Source organism: Mastigoproctus giganteus, chromosome 11 (genome assembly GCF_048544385.1).
Source record: "Mastigoproctus giganteus isolate SK-2022 chromosome 11, ASM4854438v1, whole genome shotgun sequence".
Classification (NCBI taxonomy): domain Eukaryota; kingdom Metazoa; phylum Arthropoda; class Arachnida; order Uropygi; family Thelyphonidae; genus Mastigoproctus; species Mastigoproctus giganteus.
In genome coordinates, this window is record NC_143585.1 from 57,694,016 (window position 1) to 57,711,551 (window position 17,536).

At 35.6% G+C, this 17,536-nt stretch overlaps 1 protein-coding gene across 4 annotated transcripts in view; it reads right to left on the bottom strand.

Annotated features, from left to right (window-relative positions):
- The window catches only part of LOC150078026 (sister chromatid cohesion protein PDS5 homolog A-like), a 797,139-nt gene that overhangs the window by 713,539 nt on the left and 66,064 nt on the right, over positions 1–17,536 (bottom strand). For all 4 annotated transcript variants that reach the window (XM_090384327.1, XM_090384329.1, XM_090384326.1 and 1 more), the window contains exons 2-3: positions 16,869–17,070; positions 2,935–3,060 (exon numbers count right to left, since the gene is read on the bottom strand). In XM_090384327.1, the coding sequence (XP_090240453.1) occupies positions 2,935–3,042 (108 nt within the window). In that variant the 5' untranslated portion in view covers positions 3,043–3,060; positions 16,869–17,070. The remainder of the gene's footprint in view (positions 1–2,934; positions 3,061–16,868; positions 17,071–17,536) is intronic.

The following is a 17,536-nucleotide window of genomic DNA, read 5'->3' on the forward strand; positions in this document are numbered from 1 at the left end:
GAAATAGAGCTTACTACTACATATCTGCCGAAGATACAATGCACGAATACCGTAGATGTGCACCACATTCAATAAAAACGTTGATGATTCATAGATACCTAGACGTAAACATTGGTAAGCAAAAGCACGCGTTTCAAAACGCATACACTAGCTGTTATCCAATCTATTGATGCGTGTAATATAGAAATGATACTAATATGCCACAAATAAAAAAAATTTTCTTAGAATTTAGGCAAAAAAAAATTCATAGAAATCGTGTTATATCAAAATGACTCGCGTAAAAAGAGAATGAAATATTTATTTTGAATTCGTGTTAAACCAAATTCGTGTAAAAAAAGTTTGTGCAAAAACAGAATTAGGTGTACAAGCAAAATACTAAAAAGTGTTTTATTTTCATTATTTTTTTTGTTTAATTCAAAATCAGTGGATAGGACAAGATGGTCCAACTCCGTATTCTCCAGAATAATCCCTAGAATCAGAATTCACTATATATTTTGTCCTCTAGGAATTTAATAAAGATAAAATAAAAAATAAAATAAATAATCTTTATTACTAGTAAGTATCAGCCATAATTAGCCAAGATAGATCAGCCATAGTTATCATTAAATTTCCGCAAAATGACAAATACAAAATTAGAGTTGCCACTAATCATATAACCATGATTAGTAGCAACCAGGTATGTCAGAATAAGTGTAACAGAACACCAATTTTCATTGAAATATATGCTACATGACTTAATTGTTTTTCACAGTGAGCTGTTAAAATCAAAAATAAAATAACCCACACCTTTCATTCAGTTTAGTATAATTCACTCAGTATAAAAGATTTGAATGATGATTATCAACATCCAAATCTATTACATCCAGTGAACGAATAGGTGACTATGAGAGTACAATTCAGTCCATTTGGATTATCAGCTTCAATTCCTTCAACAACTCTGATTATGATTAAAATATATAGGATATATCCTATTATATGTTAACCATAATCAGAATAAGCTCCCTTTGTTGCCTGAACACTTCACCTTCCTCTTGGTCTGTCACTAGGCTATTAGCATTCATTTTCGCTTTGAATGTCTGTGTAGTTGCTTTTCTGAATTGAAGGGTCTTCCTTATCACATACCATCTTAAGTTTGAATTTCCTCATTTGTAATATGGTCTTGTCATTGTTCCAAACTACTAGTTATTACATGTATTTTTTTTTTTTTTTTTAATTTTAATTTTGACTATTCAAAATTTTTATTAAATCCTTTATTTCTTACACAGCTCTCAGTTCCATCTCAGTTTCATCCAACAGTATGTAGACTCTCATCACACAGTTCACAATCTGCTGGTCTGTAGATTACTTCCACTCTCATCATTTCTTTACTTCCTAGTAACTTGCACCACACAGATTCTATGCTGGCAAGTGTAACTTCTGAATCTGTAAAATCTCTTCTTGTGCTCAGGGTGCTTTTGATAAAAAGCATAAATTACATATTATATGTAATTTATTTTTATATATTATACACATAAATAAATTATATATTATTGGCCAAAACAAATCTTTACACAACTGAAACTGACTACAGACAATACTTCCTCAATTAAGAGAAGGCCTGTGCACATTTTGAACTGATGTCATCAATGGACTTCCTGTGGTTATGACTTTGCAAAGCAAATGGTACTGTATAGCTAATTTTCCTTTTATTGTAGCATTTGCACTTTTGCTTGCTGATTAATTATGATTTTAGTTCAATTTAAAAAAAGTGAATGGGATGAATGGGAATAAATGGGATCTGCACTTACACTAAGAATGAACAACAATATACACAGTACTGTTTTACGACTGTACTAATACAATAAAAATTCATTACAAAGAATGAGAAATCTACCATTATAAGCAATGAGAAATCCCATTACAAGCATTTAATGTTTCAAGAAAAGCACACTGCTGCAAACACACCTGTTGTACGTATTCAAAAGGCAAATTAAATTTGCTGCGAACTTACAAATGCATTTCCTATTTGGTGCAAAATTCAGTGTTAAGTGTTATGTTTGTAAAGCCAATCTCTCTAACTCGTTTTCTTGTCTGGAACTCTAATCCTTTTTTCTTATCCCATATTTAATGGGAGAAGGAAATCTTCACTAATAATGAGCCCTATAAACTGCAACCATAAATTTTCTTTTTAATAATTTTAAAAAAATAAATAAAAAAAGGATGTGCAAGTCGAAAGCATGGTAACTCTGTTCACTTAATTTCACTAGTTTTTTTTTTTTTTTTTCCCTAAGTTTTTCTGCCATGTAACTTGGTTGCTCACTTAACACATTATTCACCAGTGGGCAGTTTTGCTAACAGAGACCATCAATCTTCTGATCAGATACCAAGAGGTGGGGGAGGGGGGGGGAACCATGCTTAAGACCAACTAACTTAGCCACAGTATGAAAAAAATTGTATAAACCTTCCTCCTACCTAAACGGAACTCTACCCCTTTTCCATATAGTGTACTACCATTGGGAATAAGCTAACATCCAGTATATTTCCTTGTGAGATCAAATTTTAATAAGCTCTCACATGATGAATTTTCAAATTTATCTTTGATTTCCAACGAATTCAAAATTCCATGAAATTCAAGATGAAATAGCATCAAGCGAACAACCTTTAATAATCTAAATCAAACATTCCAATAATTTAAATCAGGCAAAACAAGAAAGCAATTGAAAAGCCGCACACAGCTAAATAAAATGAGTTAACTTTTTTGTGAACATTGTTCCCATAATCAACAAACCCTATAATATTTTGAGTGCCAATTTAGATTACATGAGCAGAATACTTTATAATGAAATGAATCGTAACAAAAATAAGATATAACTTCTACAAAAAGCTAATTTAAAAAACTGATCAAACTGAAAATTGAAAGAATGGAAATTATTCATAACACTTCTTGCTGATTACCTTCAATCGTCGCACTAAGTCATCTGTACTAAGATCCACTAATATCTCTTTTACACCTGCAGGATATATAATCTTTGGTTGTGTTTTTGAAGCAGTTACTTTTGGCATCTCTGACACTGGATTATTCTAATTTGTAAATATAAAAAAAAAGACAAAATGAAGAAAAAAAAAAAAAGGAACATAAAACAGATACATTGCCCAAAAATAACCAGAAAACAATTTAAAATTAATACAATGAGCATTTTTATTAAGCTAAAAGCATATGATTATTTAAGAAAATGTTAAAAGTGTGTTACATAAAATGATATTCCACTTGCTACATTCTATTCATATTTAACAGTAAAGCTGAAAATATCAACCAAATCATATGATTAGAGCTCCAAGGAGATTTTAAATTTTGACCTGAACTTTATTTCATTCATTCATTCATTCATTTATTTATTTATTTGTTTGTTTGTTAATAAATTCATTAGCAAATTTTTTTTAGTTTTTGATATTGTAGTATTTAATAAACAAATAAACAAATATAAAACACATAAAAAAAACAAAAAAATATATTTGTTTTTTTATGTGTTTTATTTATTTTTTTATCCTGTATGCTTACATGAGCATACAGGAGTTGATGGCAATATACCTAGCACAACAAAACAAGATTATATTCACTTTTTGAGACACTTGCTTTCCTTCCTAACACATTTGCTCTGGTATTCTGGGAGTTTTCATAATTCATTTTCAAAGAAATCTTTCATATAATGCTAACATTCAGTTCAGGCCCAGTATCTTTCACTTCTTCACTCATAGGGAGACTGTATTTGTTGGGGAAACAGGTATTATTTTAGTAAAAAGGACAGGCAGACTTAATACTAAAAAGGTGGTAATATTTTTAGTAATAAGGGTGTGGCTGCAGGGAGCAACATTTATGATGTTACAAATAGATTTTAAAGGGATAATGAGAGCATTACTATTTATTTGAACTAATGATATCAAGCCCTACAAGTGACAATTTTGGATAAATAGAGAACAATGCTATAAAAAAAACTTCACTAATTAGATCAGAATATATATGTCTGCAATCCTGACCAGGCATACATTTGATGGAATACATTTGAACAACGATGACACAAATGCTTTTGCAATATCACTGAGGATACATTAATGGTTCAGGGAAACTGCTACTTAGGAAGGACAGAAAAAATATAGATCTAGTTTATTTGATAATATGGGTCTTGAGATGTGTGTGTAACATTTGCGCACATCTCAAGAATTCTTGTTTGTGAAAAACACTGGAAAGTTTTTTTTCGTTGCTCAGACTGACTCAGCAGTATCCGATTTACCATTTGGATAATCTTTTAAGGATAATTTTCCTATTCTGAAACAGTGCTGTTTCAGATGAATGGGAAGCTAATGAATAGGGAAATAAGCTTAAATAGGAGCATCAAGGGATGCATGTCAGAGCAGTAAACTAAACAAGAACACTTGGTCCTAACTTTGTCTACAATAATGTCAGGAGTATTTTTGAAGTATTACCAATGAGTGAAACTGACTCCTGGTTTGGAATTAGGGAAAAAAAAAAAGAATAAAACTGACCACTGGTTAGGAAAGAGTGGGAACAAGTTTTTCATGTGTGATTGCAAAAGAAATGAATCAGCTGACATTGATAAGGTAAACAGATATTTCACATCAATCTTTACATATAAAAGACCTTTTATAGTGAAGAGAAACTGTGTGAATGAAGCTGAGCAGTTATGAAATTAACAATTCTAAAATTACTGAAGATTGTGTATTAGAAAAACTTTTGAGCCGAAGTACACTCCTGGAGTTGATGGCAATATACCTAGCAATTTTAAGGGAGGTGGCAAGAGAGAGAACTGAACCATTAAGATTAACTATAGGAGCATTATTGGGCACAGGCAAGATTCCTATGGATTGAAAATGTGCCAATGTATCACCAATACAAAAAGATAGCCCTTAAAGCAAAGTGGGTTACTACAAACCTGTCTATTGTACCCACCTCTTAGGGCTATCTTTATATATTAACTATAGTAATTCACTTTGTCTGATTTCCATGATAGGAAAAACCATGAAGACAATGATCAAGAAAGCAATACAGGGATATTTAGAGAGAAATAGAATTCTGAAGAACATAACAAGGAAAATCATGTTTAACTAATATAGCTAACTATTTTGGCAGTCCAATCATAAGCTGGATATAGGAAATACTTGTCTTTTTGGTTTTATTTTATTTTAATTTTTTTTTTTTTTTTTTTTTTTGGTTTTAGCAAAGCATTTCACTCAGTCCTGCACATAAAATTAATGTAAAAGCTGGAACATATTGGATCACAGGTAATATTCTGAGATGGATTACAGGGTGGCTGCAGGGCAAGAGATAGCAAGTTGTGATTTGTTGTTATCCTTCAGTTGGATTAACATCAGAGGTAGGGTCTTCCTAGGATTAGTACTCGGTTCATTGTTGTTTCTGATTTGGCATCAATGAAAGAATAGAGAGAGCACAATGTCAAAATTTGTAGATGATGTATGGATTGGGAGGATGTTTAATGATCAGTGCCAAGCTTCCCTCCTTTAAAAAAGGAGGGAAGTGACAACTTGGATAGGCTTCAAACAGCACAGTCAGAAAAACAGCAGCTGTGTAATGCAGAAAAATGCAGTCATACACTTGGGGCACAGCAACTCCAAAATAACTTATATACTTGTTGAGGTTGAATTAAAAACAGTAGAGGAGAAAAGAACTGGGGAGGGGTTTTTTTTTTTTTTTTTGTTTGGTAGTTGTTGGCGCATCGGCTTCTGTGGCCATAGTGCACCTCCCAAGGTTTTTTTTTTTTTTTTTTTTTTTGCAGTACTTTGATCCAAGCCCGAGGCGGGAATCGAACCCGCGACCTTTGGGTTGCCAGGCAGGCACTTTACCCACCTGGCTAGCCCGGTCGGCTCTGGGGAGGGGGAAGAGGGGTATAATGACATTCTCCAAGTAGCATAGACAGGCAACAAAAGAGGGTCCATGGTGTCCTGTTGAGTTATTGAACATTTGCTTATAGAGATAGGTAGGCCATAATGCTACTGCATAAGAAATTGTAAGGCTATACTTAGAATACTGTGTCCAACTGTGGAGACTGCACCTGGAAAAAGGCAGAGCTTCTTGAGAGGGTCCAAAGACAGGCAACCTGCTTGGTGAAATGAGAAAAAAAAGGTGCTCGTATATGAAAAGTCTTTAAATATGTGGGCTACTGAGTTTGTAAACTAGGCAATTTAGAGGGGGGGCATCTGTGCAGCATGCCATTCAAACATTATATAAGTAAAACGAAGAAGTTTGTGTCTGTGATAGAAGTCAAGCTGACTGAGTAGATAATCCAATAATCCATAGCACTTCTATGTAACACTGACTACACTGATGTGATGCACAAATGCTGTTGTGGGGGGGTCTAAAATTTACAATTACATAAATTTTTATTTGCAGTGATTTATGGAGTGGTGAATTTATAGCCTTTTATTTTTTAAGTGAAGGTTTTATGCATCATACAGAGTGGCTGATATTATACTGCAGTAACCATGGATGAAATTTAACCTTTCCATGGATGAAATTTGCCCTACTTTGTTTCATTTATAATGCTTTATATGTTAAATCACAATTGTTACATTCACATGACAGCTTTGTTTCTTAGACATAAATAATAACTGCATCAATTCCTTTGAGTGCGATTAGGTGGAAAAATTTTGAAAAAAGAAATTGAAATAGTTCCACGAAACAATGTGCATTAGGTTTTACTGTTGACTGTCTGAAGATGCTTTTCTCTCGCCAGTGATGGTGACAGCACTTGGGATTAGGTTCTTTAGAAATGATTAGATCTGTCCATAGAGTCAACCAAAAATCACTAATATAATTTTTAATTGGATAACATCACCCTGAAGGTGAATCCGTTATCCATTAACAACTCAAGGCACTGCTGTGACCAATTTCGGAACTATTTGGTACCATCATCAGACAGCAGTTGCAAATATGGGTTACCTGCCGTCTGACAATGGAACCAAATAGTTCCCAAACTGGTCACAGCAGTGCTCTGAGTTTTTAATGGATAATGGTGAAGTTATCTGATTGAAAATGATCTCAGTTATTTTTGGTTGTTCCAAAACTGGTCACAGCAGTGCTCTGAGTTTTTAATGGATAATGGTAAGTTATCTGATTGAAAATGATCTCAGTTATTTTTGGTTGACTACACGGATAAACATAACCATTTCTAATAGGCCTAAGCTCAAGTGCTTTCACCATATTGGACAACAGCATTCCGGTCAACAGTAAAACCAAATGCTGGGTAGTTTTTATAGAATTATTTCAATTTATTAATAACCTGCACTGAAATAGTACCCTGCTTTTTAATTACACTGAAAAAAAAAAGAAAAAAAAAAAAATCAGATAACTGGAATTCGAATTTACTTTCAATCAATATATGGCAGTAAGCAAGTAAAATTATTCTCCACTACACTACCAAAGCAAATCCCAGCTACATTCCAGTCCATCCCTAAGATGTTTCAAAATTCAAGTTGCTGCTATTGTCTTGGCTAGGCTAATAATAGAACGTGTCTATTTTGGAAGGACTAGTCTGAGTATTTTTTTTTTTTTTTGGACAGCAGAGTCACTTCAGATTTATTTTCAATATTATATGAATATCTACCCCCAAGGTTCTATATTTTATACAGAATGATGCCATGACACATATCAAGAAAATTAACATTTTAACAAAAAATTTTCCTAAAAATGGACTGTCACCACAGACCAATGGAGTAGCCTCCAAGTTCTGCAGATTTTTCTTCTGTGGAGATTATTTGAAAGAAAGAGTGTACACCTGTAAACCTACTGTTCCAATTTGTACACCTATACAAATTGGAGCAGTATGGTATTAAGGGTAAGTTGCTACAATGGACAAAAGGGTGGTTGAGTGAGAGAAGTGTGGTAATCCCAATTGATGCTGCTCTTCATGGACTAATCTTATTAGTGGAGTCCCACAGGGTTCGATGTTGGGCCCTCTGTTGTTTTGTATATTTATCAATGATATTGATGAAGGTATATCAGGCTTAGTGCCGAAGTTTGCAGATTACACAAAGGTTGGCAGGATTGTAATGGCAGTGTGCTACTGCAACAGGATCTAAAAATGTCACGAAAATGGGATGAGAAGTGGCAACTGGAGTTTAACATTTACAAATGCAAAGTACTGCATATGAGTAGAAGTAATCCCAGAGGAATGTACCAACTATGTGGTACTACACTGGGGTGGTAGAAAATGAAAAAGACCTGGGAGTGATTGTGCAGTCAGATATGAAGTTTTCTGAGCAATGCAGACAGGCTGCCAGAGCAGGTCATGGGGTATTGTCAATGGTATACAGGAATTTTGCTAGCAGTGAAAAGGTTGTTTGTTGTTTGTTTGTTATTTGGTTTTTAGGAGCATTAGCAACTAAGGCCATATTGCTCCGGGATATGCGGTGGTCATTCCCTGACCTTTCCGCATTCTCCGTATTTGGTGGTGACGGGCTGGAACCCCGGTCTAATCAAGAAGCGTGTGCTACGTACTGCTGCTCCTTCCCACCTAGCTACAGAGGCGCCCAGTGAAAAGGAGGTGATTATCTCTTTGTATAAGGCAATGGTCAGGCCACACCTTGAGCACTGCATACAGGTGTGGAAGCCTCATTTTAGGAAGGATGTAGAGTTTCTTGAGCATATACAGAGAAGGGCAACAAGATTGGTGAGGGGAATGAAGGGATCCTCTTACCAAGAAAGGGTTAAGTTCTGTAAACTGCAGTGGCTCGAGACTAGACACCTGCGAGGTAATCTGACTGAAGTGTATAAGGCCTTGAATGAGTTGAGCATGCTGAATTCTGAAGGGATTCTTCCACTTGCTCAGATTACAAACCTGAGGGGGCATAAATTCAAACTGAGGAAAGACAGTTGTAGAATAGATGTGCAAAGATTTTCCTTTAGCGAGCGGGAGGTTAATTGCTGGAACAAACTTCCATCTGTCGTTGTGAAAGTAGCTAGATTAAATAAATTCAAGGAGGAACTGGACAAACTTTTAGGGGGAATGGTTTTGTAAAATTATTTATTTATTTTTTTTTTTTAATTTTTAATATTTATTTATTTTTTTTGGCTGATGCTATATATGCTCATACACTTGCTTTCTTGCATCACATGCCTCTATTACTACTACTAGATCTTCAGACATTCAGTGCCAAGGAATTTTCTAAAACATGTGCTAAAAAAAAAAAAAAAGTCAACATGGCATAACATGGCATAAAGTTACTTCTAGAAACTAATACAGTTAATTGAAAATACCTGTTCTATACGAATTAACTGAATATGACGTTTTAGAGATAAAAACCCAAAGTAAATTTCTTATTATGCTGCTTACTAGTTGCACTTAATTTGTAGTCCTACTTTACTCACATATATACAACTGAAAAATGCACTGCATGGTGCCTGGGATAGACCCTCAAGTTATAAGAATGCCCAAATAAAGGTGAACAATTCTAGTTCTAGGAATCAAAGTGAACAGATCTAGTACTAAGAATCAACAGGTGAATAAAGGAGAACAAAACATATCCCATTAGCTCAATGCTAATGGAATTCTTCATCTTGCTCAGATTACTCACTTGAGGGGGACATAAATTCAAAGTGAGGAAAGACAATTGTAGAATAGATGTGCGGAAATTCCCTTTTAACCAGCGGGTGGCTGATAGTTGGAACAAACTTCCATCTGTTGTAGTGGAGGTCAGCAACTTAAATAAATATTGAATCTCATCTAGCAGTGTTATGGCAACAAAACATAAACGGACAGAATTAAGTCTGGAAATTAAACTGAAAATTATACAAGATGCTGATAGGATGGATCGAAGTAAAACGGATAATGCAAAGGAATACAACATCCCTTTACCATCTTTACCTACGATACTGAAAAATCTTGAAGCATGTGACACTGGAGCAGCAATAAAAAACAAGAAACGAATTTGATGTGGAAAATACGAGGAGCTCGAAACAAACCTTTTTGAGTGGTACCAACAAATGCGTGCATCTAATTTGCCAATATCAGGTCCAATTTTGCAAGAAAAGGCAAATTATCTAGCTCAGTAACGTGGAATTAATGACTTCAAATACAGCAGTGGCCGGCTCCAAATATTTAAAGACAGGAATAACTGGTTTTGTGAAATGTTTGAGGCAAGTCTGGAATAGTCGACAAAGAAAGGGCTACAGACTGGTTGTGTTCTGTACGTTCCATTCTTGAAAAATATGAGGCAAAGGATAATTTTAACCTTCAGACAGGTTTATTTTATAATTTGCTGCCAAACAAAACATTTGCTAATCGAGGAAAGTCTTGCCATGGTAGAAAATTAAGCAAACAAAGACTCACTATTCTGTTATGCTGCAATTCAGATGGCAGTGAAAAACTATGCCCACTTGTGATTGGTAAGTTTCCAAAGATGTTTTAAAGAAGTTAACCAACTTTCCTGTGATTATGAGGTCAATAGAAGTGCTTGGCTTACAGCCAAAATTTTTCAATCTTGTTTATGAAAAGTGGGCAGAAGTGGCTGTGGAAAAAAGGAACACTATGATGATTCCAGATATTTGTACAGCACATTCCGCCGAGACACTTAGGTTGACAAATATACGGCTGTTGTTTTTACCTCCCAATACCACCAGTTTTATGCAGTCACTGAATCAAGGCATTATTTATAACCTCAAGAGAAGAGCATATAGAGCCCACCTGATGAGATACTTGATCTGCAACATAGGAGGGAACAATTTACAGCCAAATTGGAATGTCTTGGATGCTATCCGTAATCTTGTTATTGCTTGGGACAGTATTGCATCAAGTGTAAGAATCAATTGCTTCAGAAGGAGTGGCTTTGGAGAGAACATCATCGAAAAACATGGTCCAGCAGACGAATGCGTTATCAACATTGAGGAATGGAGGAATTTGAAGGAGCATATGGATTTTGTTGGACAATTTGAAGAGTTTGTGAAGGTGGATGATGAAGTTGTTACCCCAGCAACACCAACAGCAGAAGAGCTGCTGAGCACCAAGCAAAACGATGAATTTTGCCAGCCGGGTGGCATTATGAAGTAGCCAGGTAGGGAAGTGTAATACTTCGCAATATTATAAAATTTTCTGTTATTCATAAATGTGACTTAAGCGATCCAGAGCAAAAATTAATTTCAAAATTTAATATTATATGCTCCTGTCGCATTGACCTCGATCACAGTATGTTTGAATTAATAGTGATCAAGGATCAGTGAGCAGTACCATACTGCAAGAATCACTTAAATTTTAGCCTTTTTTACTCCTTTGGCTTTTCAGAAATCAGTCCTAGATTTTTAATTTCAGGGTGTGTCAAAATTTTGGCATCCTCTTTGTTGGCTGTTATCACCCTGTTATTTCTAATCTTTTGCATGCCTTTAATCTTTGCCTGTTTCAAATGAGGCTGCAGATTTTTGGTTACTGCAGTTTTAACTGCCTTGGTTGACTGTTTTCCATTTGCTTTCCTTACTTTCTGTAGTTTTTGTTCTCAGATCTCGTTGGTCTTTAGCAAAAGGTTTCTTTTTCAGGATGTTAGCACAAGTGGTAACACTCTTTTGCCTTTCAGTTTCTTGGGCTTCTTTAATGTCCAATTTTGCTTTCAGGACCCAGTTCTCAATATAAAGGCTAATCTAATGTCGCTTCCAGCATGATCCAGTACTGTATAATCTGGACCCTCATAGCTGCAGCAATTTGTTTGAATATTCAGCCATATATCCTTTTAGTTGAAGTTTGGTCATAATTAATTGCTTTAGTGGTGATTCACCAGGTTGTGTATTCTTATTTTGTATATTTTTTTTTCATCAGAAGAGTCATTTTCATTATTATTATTATTATTATTATTATCATTTTTCAAGTCTGGCTCTTGGTCAGTCATAGTAGTTGTTGGAGGGCCTCAAATTCCAATTTTTTAGGGGTTGTTGGGGCTTTTTTGGACAGACTGTCTTTGCTTGATTGGCACATTTCAGTGCAACTGTAGACAAGTCCTAGATTTCACTTTCAGTTTCTGACATTTTGGTTTGTGGGGAGGTTGAAGAGCTACTAACCTATCGTTAATGCTTTCTTTAAATATCTTAGTGTTAGAGAAGTCTAGCAGTAACTTATTTTCATTAATAGAGTTGGTAGTTCCTGAGTTCAGGTCAAAGTTGGGTAAATTTAATACTTATGAGGGGAAGAAATCGGTCAATTTCATTATATACAGCACTATACTAGCAATCCTTATTTAATGAGTTATCAATTACAAATTTAGTTACATCTATTGTAATAATGCCAGATCTATACCCAGTTAATCCCTGAACAACAAAAGGAATCTCAGCTAGGTAGCTGTCATTCTCTATGCCAATGGCACAGGCGATGCCATATCCACACCTTAGCAACAATGCATAGAACTCTGTTCAGAAAACAGCAAATACACTATGGAAATAAGTTAAAAAGCGCTTACTTGGATGCAGAATACGTTCTGCATTAAACACAATTCAAAACCATAATTATTTCAGTGGAAAACACACAAATTAAAAGACAAACCCTACAGAGAAAGGACAGACAGTATAGGAAGGGAGGAGGAGTTATGTTGTTAGCTAGGAAACATAAAATCTAAGGAAGTGCATCCAGTTGACATGGGTGGCCAATTCAACGTTGAATCAGTTTGGCATGACATAAACACTGGAAAAGCAAAAATGGATGTAAGTGTATGTTATAGGCCTAATAACTCTGATAAGTAGTAGTAGTAGTGGCATGTGATGCAAGAAAGCAAGTGTATGAGCTTATGCAGCATCAGCCAAAAAAAAAAAAAAAAAAAACACACCATTCCCTCCAAATGCCTATCCAGTTCCTCCTTAAATTAATTCAACCTATCAACTTCCACAATGACAGATGGAAGTTTGTTCCAGCAATTAACCACCCGCTGGCTAAAGGCAAATTTCCGCACATCTATTCTACATCTGTCCTTTCATAATTTGAATTTATGCCGCCTTAGGTTCGTAATCTGAACAACTGGAAGGATCCCATCAGAATTCAGCGTGCTCAACCCATTCAAGGCCTTATACACCTCAATCAGATCACCGCGCAGGTGTCTAGTCTCCAGCCACAGCAATTTGCAGAACTTAAGCCTCTCTTGGTAAGAGGATCCCTTCATTCCCCTCACCAATCCTGTTGCCCTTCTCTGTACACGCTCAAGAAATCTACATCCTTCCTAAAATGAGGCCTCCAAACCTGTACGCAGTACTCTAGGCTTGGCCTGACCATTGCCTTATACACAGGGATAATCACCTCCTTTTCCCTGCTAGCAAAATTCCTATATATCATTGACAAAACCTCATGACCTGCCCTGGCAGCCTGTCTGCATTGCTCAGAAAACTTCATATCTGCCTGCACAATTACTCCCAGGTCTTTTTCCTTTTCTACCACCTTAAGTGTAGTACCACACAGTTGGTACGTTTCTCTGGGGTTAGTTCTACCCATATGCAATACTTTGCATTTGTCAAGGTTAAACTTCAGTTGCCACTTCTTAGCCCATCTGCCCAAATTATCTAGATTCTGTTGCAGTAGCACACTGCCATTACTGTCATTAACAACCCTGCCAACCTTTGTATCATCTGCAAACTTCGACATTAAGCCTGATATACCTTCATCAATATCTTTGATAAATATACAAAACAACAGTGGACCCGACGCCGAACCCTGTGGGACTCCACTAATAACATTAGTCCACGAAGAGCGGCACCCACTGATTACCACCCTCTGTCTTCTCCCACTTAACCTCCTTTTATCCATTGTAGCAACTTACCCTTAATACCATTCTGCTCCAATTTGTACAATAGTCTTTCATGCGAAACAATCCAAATATATGATATCAAAATTATTTTTTGCATCCAGTTCCTTTGTAACCACATCATAATATCCCATCAAATTTGTCAGACAAGACTTTCTCTTAACAAAACCATGCTGTGTCTAATTATTGCTGTAGTCTTGTCTAGCTGATTCTGCAATGCATCTTTAACCGGTGACTCCATTATTTTAACCGGAACAGAAGTACAACGAACAAGTGTTTTCTAGAACAGAATGCTAGAGAGGCAACCAGAGGGAGCAATACTCTTGATCTGATTATCAGCAGTGATCACTCAGGCAATCAGAATCTGCAGAAAACATAATCACTAGTGGCAGTGGTCACAGTGTACTGATGTGGAATTTACTTAAAGATACCATCAGGGGTAAATGGAAGGGTTTTTGCTTTTGTAAAGATGACTATGGTGGTTTCAGAAAGGTTTTAAATTGTATACAGTGGAACCAATTGATGATGTTACCAACAACAAATTCTAAATGAGAAGCATACAAGGAATTAATGTTGGAAGCTACTAGGTTTTTCATGCAAACTAAGAAACACTGTTCACGGTTTAGGCCTAAATAGATGTCAGACAAACTAATGAGACTAAAGGCAAAAAAGAAAAATGCATGGGACGCATATAAATTATCAGATGACATAGAAGCAAATGGTAGATATAAGCTAGTCAGTGATCAAGTCACAAATGAGGTTAGGCAAGCGAAGGTGAATTACGAGAAATCCTTGGCAAAGGATGCAAAGAAAAACAGCAAAGACCACTTATGTAAACTCTAGAAGGAAAGGGATGAATCAGATTTGTCCAAGTGATATCGATGGTTCAACTGACAAATTGAATGAGGAATCAATGGAGAATAAATGAGTAATTCTGTAGGGAAGTGGAGGACTAAAGTTTATCAAACTCTAACAGGGGGCTAAATGATTTTGTAATAACTGAGAGGAAAGTGGAGGAAAAATTGTTGAAGTTTAACATAAGAAAGGCCCGGGGTTGATGGGATCTATCCAATTATATTAAGAGAGGCAGCAAAGGAGGTAAGCAAATGCTTCACCATAATTATGAGAGCATCCTTGAATTCAAGGAAGGTCCTCAGACTGGAGATGTCCAAATGTATCCCCAATTCACAAAAGAGGATCAAAGCATGACACAAGAAATTACAGACCTGTTAGTATAACTTCGTTACAGGGAAAAAATAATGGAGTCACTGGTTAAAGACACAATGCAGGATCATCTAAACAAGACTGGAGTTATAGTTCAGGCACAGCATGGGTTTTTTAAGGGGAAATCTTGCCTGACCAATTTGAGTGGATACTACAATGTGGTTACAAAGGAACTGGATGCAAAAAATAATTCTGATATAAACTTGGATTTAAGGAAAGCTTTGATACTGTTGCACATAAAAGATTGCTGTACAAATCGGAGCAGTATGGCATAAGGGCAAACTGCTGCTATGGATAAAGCACTGGTTGAGTAGGAGAAGACAGAGTGATAATCAGTGGACTATGCTCTTTGTGAAATAATGTTATTAGTGGAGTCCTCCAGGGTTTAGTGTTGGGACCATTGTTGTTTTCTATATTTATCAATGATATTGATGAAGGTATATCAGACTTAATCAGCAAGTTTGCAGATGATACAAAGGTTGGTAGGGTTGTTAATGACAGTACACTGCTGCAACAGAATCTATAAAAGTTGGGCAGATGGGTTGAGAAGTGGCAACCCATCTGCCATTCTAAAGTTTAACATTGACAAATGCAAAGTACTGGATAGCAGTAAAACCCCAGGGTAATGTCTGAAGACTAGGCACCTGCAAGATGATCTGATTGACGTGTATACGGCTTTGAATGGTTTGAGCAAGCTCCATGCTGATGGGATTCTTCCTTGTGCTCAGATTATGCAATTGAGGGGGCATAAATTCAAATTGAAGAAAGAAGTTTGCAGAAATTTGCCATTAGCCAACGAGTGCTTAATTGCTGGAACAAACTTCCATCTGTCAGTGTGGAATAGCTTAAATAGATTTACGGATGAATTGGACAAACGTTTGGAGTGAATGGATAGGTGAAACTGGCTGGGTTTCTTTTTTTTTTTTTTTTTTTTTTTTTTGGCTGATGCTGTATAAGCTTGCTTTTTTGCATCATATGCTAATGCTAAGAAACACAAAAACTTGTAAAAGACAGTAGTGTGAGTCCTGACAAGTTAATTCATGCTATTACTCTGTGAAAAACAAATATATTACTTCAAAAGCGGCACCTCCATAGCCAGGTGGGCAGGAGCAGCAGTGCGTAACACACGCTTCTTGATTAGACCGGGGTTCAAGCCTGTGACCCCCCAAATATAGAGGATGAGGAAAGGCCAGGGAATGCCCACCGCATATACTCAGATGGCCTTAGTTGCCAATGCTCCTAAAAACAAAATAACAAACAAACTTCAAAAGCAAAAATAAACAGTTTTAACTCAAGAAGGCATGATGCAACGTATACAGCTTTTCACTGCTAAATGTATTGTGAAGGATGAATATCATGTAACTGTTGTTTGTTTTTATTTTTGTTTCAACTAAAATTAGTTTACATTCATTTCTGAAGTACAGAGATGATATTTTTTGACTAGACTACACTAAACTGAAGACGGGGAACAACTTTCCCATTGAGAAAAAAAAGCAGTCAAATTCAAAAATGTCAGTCCAAATGTGATGAAAAAGATCCAGATGACAAACAGCCTGAACTTAAAATTAAGCAAGACAGACCACGGTGCATTTTATTTGAAATATCCTGTATAAAAAACAATTTGAATCTGGTATTTAAAAGGAGGACAAGAACCAGTAGAACTAACTGAGAAATTACTCATTACAATTAAATGTCACATAATCATAACTCTTCTGTAAAAAAAAATACTGAATTCCTATAGCACAATCCATATTTAATATACATAAAAATTCAACTTGTGAAATAAAATAACCAGAATTATTACAATATGAATTACACAATCAGAATAGCTTCTATTGATTTGGTATCTTAACCTAACCTAACCTTACCTGCAACTTTCTGGAATTGTAATAATTTTGAAGTTAATCTGAGTGGAGTGCAGGTATACAAATTAATCATAGCTGAGATCATGGAAAGTACTGCAGTCACTGTTCCAAAAGATAGCATAATAGTAATGTTCTGCAACTGTTTCATAGCCACGGGCTAAGAAGTGACTCATCTGTCATGATTTATGTCATATGAAGTTCTTATCTGTGGACAAAATATACTGATTAGTTATATTTAAATTTCACACTACCTTGAATCAAATATACAAAAAGAAATATATATATTAAATTAAAAGGTCTGTTCAAAACATATCCAGGCTACTATGATACAGTGACAGTAAAAATATGGGAAGAATAATATAATTCTCTTCAAAATAGTGTCCTTCTCAGGCAGCACACTTAGCCCAATGGTTTTCCCCACTCTCGGAAGCAGTTCTAGAAAGATGATTTCAAAATCACTGAAAGTAGGGATATCATATTACTCCTCACTGCTTGTACCTTTTCAAATCAACATTCCTTTAATTTTTTTTTCAGAGTCTAGGAAAATAAAGTCATATCTGGTAAATACAAGGGTTGCTATACTTCAGTAATTCTGTTTGGCCAAAAAACTTTTCTGATCACCTTCAAACTATATCAAGGTGACTCAGAACTTCCATTTAGAACCCTTTATT